The sequence below is a fragment of the Microtus oregoni genome, unplaced genomic scaffold (genome assembly GCF_018167655.1).
Source record: "Microtus oregoni isolate MIOR12 unplaced genomic scaffold, Mior012 000057F_ref0000458, whole genome shotgun sequence".
NCBI classification, from domain to species: Eukaryota; Metazoa; Chordata; class Mammalia; order Rodentia; family Cricetidae; genus Microtus; species Microtus oregoni.
Window position 1 is genome coordinate 3,053,072 of NW_024543833.1, and position 6,316 is coordinate 3,059,387.

Here is a 6,316-nt window from a genome sequence, read left to right on the forward strand (position 1 = left end):
GCAGACAGCAACTGAAGTAGAGTCAGCCTCACATACTTGAGGACAGTGGCTGATGAAGCTGTGCTTCTGGGTGTGTCTGCTTCTTTGTCAGTTCAATTCTTGTTTGGCACTTAATGTATTTAAGGTTGTGATTGCTCTTTGAGGCCATTCTGATTAGGAGGTAGAGTCACCTAAACAATACAGCCTTTCAGCAGGGCTATGGGAATGGTGACTGGAATATCACCTGCCTGGAGATTAGCCACCTAGACTTCTATTCGCTTGTTGAATTTAAAGAAATACTCATAATTCTTTTCTACATCAAGAAAGGTGACCAGAGGGCTGGAGAGATGATGGCTCAGTGGTTAAAGAGCGCTGGCTACTCTTCCAGAGGTCCTGAGTTCAATTCCCAGCAACCACATGGTGGCTCACATGTAATGAGATCTGTCGCCCTCTTTGGCCTGCAGGCATACATGGAGGCAGAATGTTGTATACATAATAAGTAAATAAATCTTTTTTTAAAAAAAAGTGACCAGAACATCTGAGTTATCTTGAGATGACAGATAATTTTTTTAATATTTATTTATTTATTTATTTATTTATTTATTATGTATACAATATTCTGTCTGTGTATATGCCTGCAGGCCAGAAGAGGGCACCAGACCCCATTACAGATGGTTGTGAGCCACCATGTGGTTGCTGGGAATTGAACTCAGGACCTTTGGAAGAGCAGGCAATGCTCTTAACCGCTGAGCCATCTCTCCAGCCCAATGACAGATAATATATCTTTCAAACTTTACATAGTTTTAAAATAATTTGAAACAAATCAAAGTAATATTATTTTATATTTTGGAAAAAGAAAAGTGCCATTTTTCTGTATTTGTGTCTGTGTGTTCTAATGCTATTTATTTCTCTGATAGGTTAACATTCAGACCCTAAGTGGTAATGCTGTTTATTTTCCAGGTTGCAGAATACCTGTATGCTAACAAAATGGCTTTCCGATACCCAGAGCCTGAGGACAAGGCCAAGTACGTTAAAGAAAGAATATGGCGGAGTGATTATGTTTCCCTGCTCCCGGACGTGTACGATTGGCCGGAGTCTTCACTGAAGCCTCCTCAGATGTCCGAATAGAAACTGCCCCATCAAGACATTCCGTGCTTCAGAGAACCACTATTTTTAGACAAAAAGATAATCTTCTCAGAGTTGCAGCCTGTGCTTTATTCCTCCACACCACTTGCTTGGCATCTCTTTCTGTGAATCTCTCTCCTTGGGGACAGACATGTTGACTGTACTGCTACTGCCCACCAGTGCCCACAGTCCAGTACTGAGACCGCGTCGGTCCTGACGGTTGTCGCCATTGTGCCCTTGTTGGAGCTGGCTACGGTCATCTTGCTGTTACATGAATGTATCCTCCACCTCCACTCAGCTCTTCCAGGGCTGTGGATCTGGGTACAGAGTATTGAGAAGAAGCCAAAATTTACTTAATTCCAAAGAAAACTTGTCAGTACTTAGAACTGTTCTTTTATATATTTTTACTTTTATTTTACTTTACATTTTACGTTCGTGCTCTGAAATCCATTTGTAGTATACAGATCTGGGGAAATAAGAAGAAATCTCCCCAATTTCCTGGAACTCAATCAAGGCTAACTAACATTATAGATGAGTGGGAGGAGCCAGTGCTGCCTTTAGACAAGCTGAAGAGTCACTTGCAACACTGTACAAAAATAAATACTACTTATTTAATAAAAGTAATACCTTACATTTAATTGTTTCAGTTACATTATCTTATTGATCAAACAGAAACCTAGGTTTGTTGATGCTGAAAACAGTTTCGTTGTCTTCACGTCTAGTTGAGGGAGTGTCACCGACTAGCAGCTTATGACTCATGTCATGTGATCTGGAAATCGTATCTGAAGGACTTGACTACATACAACCTATACCTTTTTTTCTTTCTGCCATATTCTTTGCAGTCATTTGGGATTCTCCTGTGACTCATTCCTTTGAGTATTGGTAGTGACATCTTTCTCTGCTGAGAAACTCAGTGGATATAAATAAAGTAGAATTAGACCAGGAAATGCCTTTTGTTTTCTCGAGGCAGGGTCTCATTGTGTAACCCTGGCTGTCCTAGAACTAACTCTGTAGACCAGGCTGGCTTAGAACTCACAGAGATCCACCTGCAGAGTGCTAGGATTAAAGGTGTGCACCACTCCACCTGGCAGAAAATACCACTTTTATCCCAGGAAGATAGCAAACGCTATGTAAAGACATCAGTGTTCACAGGTCACATATCAGGGATGCTGAAGGACCTCTCTGAAGTATTTTGAGAAGTAGCAGTGTGGCAGTGATGTTTGCCTGTCTAGATGCTTTGAGGAACAACGCTCGTTTTTGTTATGAGACTGTAGCAAGGTGGCCTGGAACTCACTGGTGTGTTACTGGCTTGCTTCCAAGTGCTGAGATCATAGTTACAAACCACCATGCCCTGCTCAGGACCAGAACTTAAGGATGCTCACCCTGGAATGGTAGCAGTACAGAGCAGTTCATAGTTAACATATCACAGGACATACTGTATGTTCTCTGTCGGTGAAAAGGATCTTTTCAGCTTCCCGCTTAAAGAAATTGATTTAAAATTCTGATACCAAGACTGCTTAGTGTATACCAGACCTTGGGGGTCAGTTCACAGGACCACCCCAAAAAGAAGCAGACTTGAAATGGCTTTGTCATTTTAAGTATGGATAGATATGGTGGCTAATTTAACATATGAGTAGTCAGAAATATGTTTAGCAAAATATGTCATAGTTTGATGCCTTTGAAGATGAAAGCTTATACAACCCTGGATCCAGCACTGAGGCAGGAGGACCTCAAGTTCAAAGCCAGACTGGACGGCATAGTATCTATCATCCCGTCTGCAAAAATGAGCCCACAAAGTGAAAGCAAGATGGTTCCATGGTTGTTAAGGCCTTTGTCCCAAGCCTTGACATTTAAATTTAGTTCCTTGCCTCAGTTCTCACCTTCCAGGCTCCAGCAGTCCTAACCTCACGCATGCTAAGCAAATGCTTTGCCACCCAGCTACAGCGCCAGTCTTTGGCTGCTGTCTTGGCGCCCCCCATCCAGGCCCTCAGACCCATCTCACGCTCAGAGATCCTTCCGCTGCTAATTAAAGGCCAAATTTAAATTCTTATAATCCCATATGCATGCCTACAGGTAATTTCTTCTGGCTTTTCTATTTGTTTTGGCGGGGGGGGGGGGGGGGGGGGGGGGGGGGGCGGAAAATGGTCCGAGTGACAGAGCAAGGACTGCCAGCCTTGCTCCAGGGCACATTTGTTTACATTTGGCCTCGTCGTTCCTTCTCTCCTCCTCTGTCGCTCTGTATACAGAAAGGTTATTTTCTGAATGACTGAGAGTGGTTTGCAGGCACGATGCTGGATATCCAGAGCGGCCTCCGCGCTCCCTGCACCCTCTGCCTGGAACTCTTGAGTTCACAGCATCTGCACCTCCTTCGGTTTTCGCCCACGACATTTCACAAAGACTTTCTCTGACTCACCCTCTAATGACTGCAGCTGAGACTCCCCAGCACCCCCTCTCTAATTTTCTCCGCTATCTGGTACAGTGATCATACTTATTTCATTCATGTCTTTGTCTCTCCCCTCCTGAGTAAGAATGCTATGAAAACCGGGCTTTTTTCTCTTTCATGTTTTCAAAAAACACCCGAGTTTCTCCCACAGCACTCGCCGGGCAGTCTCCTGACCTCTGGTGTGTGTGTATTTCCCTTCACCCCCGAGCAAGCGATGGTGCGGCCCTCAGGATCTCAGTTTCAATTCTTTCACTGTCTATCTGGAGACTTGGGTGTGGCAACCACGAGAATGCTTTCATCATGTCGGATTATGAACCACAAGCGCTACACTTTGAAATCATGTTCCCTTTGAACTTGGAAGATGTGCTGCCTTTGGACTCTCTCAGCCAACAACTTAACCGCAGCACACAGCGTATGGACGGCAGGCCCTTTCCTGAGAGTCAAGGACCAGCTCTTTCTTCTAGAGGGCAACATCAGTTCATGGCCTCCCAGTGGTCTTGCAGAACAAAACTGTATTTCCACCTAATGTGCTTTCTTATTGAAACCTGTCTTCCCTATCTGTCTTCTTCACGTTGGATCACATCTCCATCACGTTTTGAAGGCTCTCACAGCCTTGCTGGCTCCCTCCCTACTTTGAACAAACATTTCTCCTAATATGTTACTTGCATGTTTAATTTTATCTTGTGTGTTTCTTGGAAGGCCAAGGCTAGCACAGGAGATGATTCTGGAAATGTATTTGCAGATAAGAAATACTAAAATGATGGAAACTATTGATGGGGTAATTAGAATTTCTGCATTCTGAATACATACCATTTTCCCCCAGATTTACTGTCCCAACTTCAGCTTATACCATGAAATAACCTCGGCCAGTCTGCAAACATGCTCTTAATTAGGCCCTTAAAATTTAATGACAATACCAAAAAAACTGTAGATGAGAAGGCTCAGCTACCCTCTACTTCATTATGACGAGGAGTTAATGAAAATAAGTCTTAAACAATTATCATATGTAAACACTCAATAAGCAAATATTCTATTACAAGCAGACTTATATTACTTGTCTGCCTTGGTTTTACAGGGTTGTCATAGCAAAATACCAGAGATGAATGATTAAACGATAGGAATTTGTTTTCTCATAGTTTAAAGGCTGAAGCTAAACCATCTTGGTTGGTTTCTGGTGAGGGTCTTCTTCCCGGCTTGTACAGTAGCTCCCCTATCCTTAGAAGACAATCCAAGGCCCAAAGGGGATGCTGGACATTGTCAGAAGTTAGATGGAGGAGCTGAGCTCTGTGTTGTTTCCGTTAGAAGCCTGGAGAGTTCCCATAATCTGTTAGGAGCCTCGACTCGGGCCAAACAGAGTTATGGCTTTAATACAGAAAAGAATTTAAGAACCCATCAGTATGAAGCAGAACTGGAGATTTTATTAGATACTTTAATACAGTATGGGTATGATAGTGTACACCTTTAATCTCAAAACTCAGAAGGCAGAGGTAGGTAGATCTCTGTGAATTCTCGGCCAGCTTGATCTACATAGCACATTCCAGAACAGCCAGGGCTATATAGAAAAATCCTGTCTCAAAAAGAAAGAAAGGAAGGAAAAGAAGGGAGGAAGGGAGAGGGAGGGGGGAGAGGGAGAGAGAGAGAGAGAGAATTTTAATACAGGTTCTAAGCATGAGATGAGGGCTAAGAGAAAGAACTGATCAGAAAGAGCGTATTTCATACTTAAATGTCAAGTGGGCTCAAGGGAGAGCTGCCATTGCTGTGTTAGTGTTAGATGTGTGTTCCATTTTGGTGGCTTTCAGGTTACATCTTAAAGAGGTTATTAAGAGGAGCTAGAGAGATGGCTCAGCAGTTAAGATTACTGGCTGTCATTCCAGAAGAGCTGGGTTCAGTTCCCAGGACCTACATGGTAGCTCAGAGCTCTCTGTAACTCCAGTTGCAGAGGATCTGATGCCCCCTTCTAGCCATCAAGGCACTGCATGTAAGTGGTACACAGGCATTCATGCAAATAAAACACCCATACCTAGTGCAGGAGAATTATCTATATTCTGTCAATTATGTTTTAAATAAACCCTGATTGGCCAGTAGCCAGGCAGGAAGTATAGGCAGGACAACCAGACAGGAAGTAGAGGCAAAGAAATGAGAACAGGAATATTCTGGGAAGAAGGAAGCTTCCTTCCCAGTCCTGTCCAGACACTGAAGAAGCAGGATGTAACCTGCCCCACTGAAAAAGGTACTGAACCATGTGGCTAACATAGATAAGAATAATGGGTTAATATAAGTTATAAGAGCTAATACGAAGCCTGAGCTAATGGGCCAATCAGTTTATAACTTATGTAGACCTATGTGTGATTTTCTTTGGGGGCTTACTGGCTATGGGAACTGGTCAGGATATAAACCCCAACAAGCAGGTCCTCATGTTACATATACCCATGAGATAAATTTTTTTAAAAAGTTATTAAGCATGCTCACTTTGGCAGCACATATACTAAAACTGGAACAATACAGAGAAGACTAGCATGGTTCCTGCATAAAGATGATATGCAAATTCATGAAGTATTTAATATTTTTATACCCATAAGAGACCTGGTCCTTTCTAAAGAGAAACAGAAGAGGAGGGAGTTGGACATACAAAATGAAAGAAAGGTAAAAAACCAAATGGTAAATGTAGATTAATAAAAACAGGTTAAGGGGCTGGAGAGATGGCTCAGAGGTTAAGAGCATTGCCTGCTCTTCCAAAAAGGTCCTGAGTTCAATTCCCAGCAACCACAT

At 42.8% G+C, this 6,316-nt stretch overlaps 1 protein-coding gene and 1 non-coding gene across 3 annotated transcripts in view; both read left to right on the plus strand.

The window, feature by feature from the left end:
• Nucleotides 1-1,735, plus strand: part of Me2 (malic enzyme 2) — a 42,491-nt gene extending 40,756 nt beyond the window's left edge. For both annotated transcript variants that reach the window (XM_041639321.1, XM_041639322.1), the window contains one exon: nt 940-1,735. In XM_041639321.1, coding sequence (XP_041495255.1) covers nt 940-1,107 — 168 coding nt within the window. In that variant the 3' untranslated portion in view covers nt 1,108-1,735. The remainder of the gene's footprint in view (nt 1-939) is intronic.
• A 4,273-nt stretch (nt 1,736-6,008) lies between these two features.
• Nucleotides 6,009-6,115, plus strand: LOC121438851. The gene has a single exon (XR_005973126.1). It is a non-coding gene; the product is annotated as a U6 spliceosomal RNA (small nuclear RNA).
• The last annotated feature ends 201 nt before the right edge of the window (nt 6,116-6,316 follow it).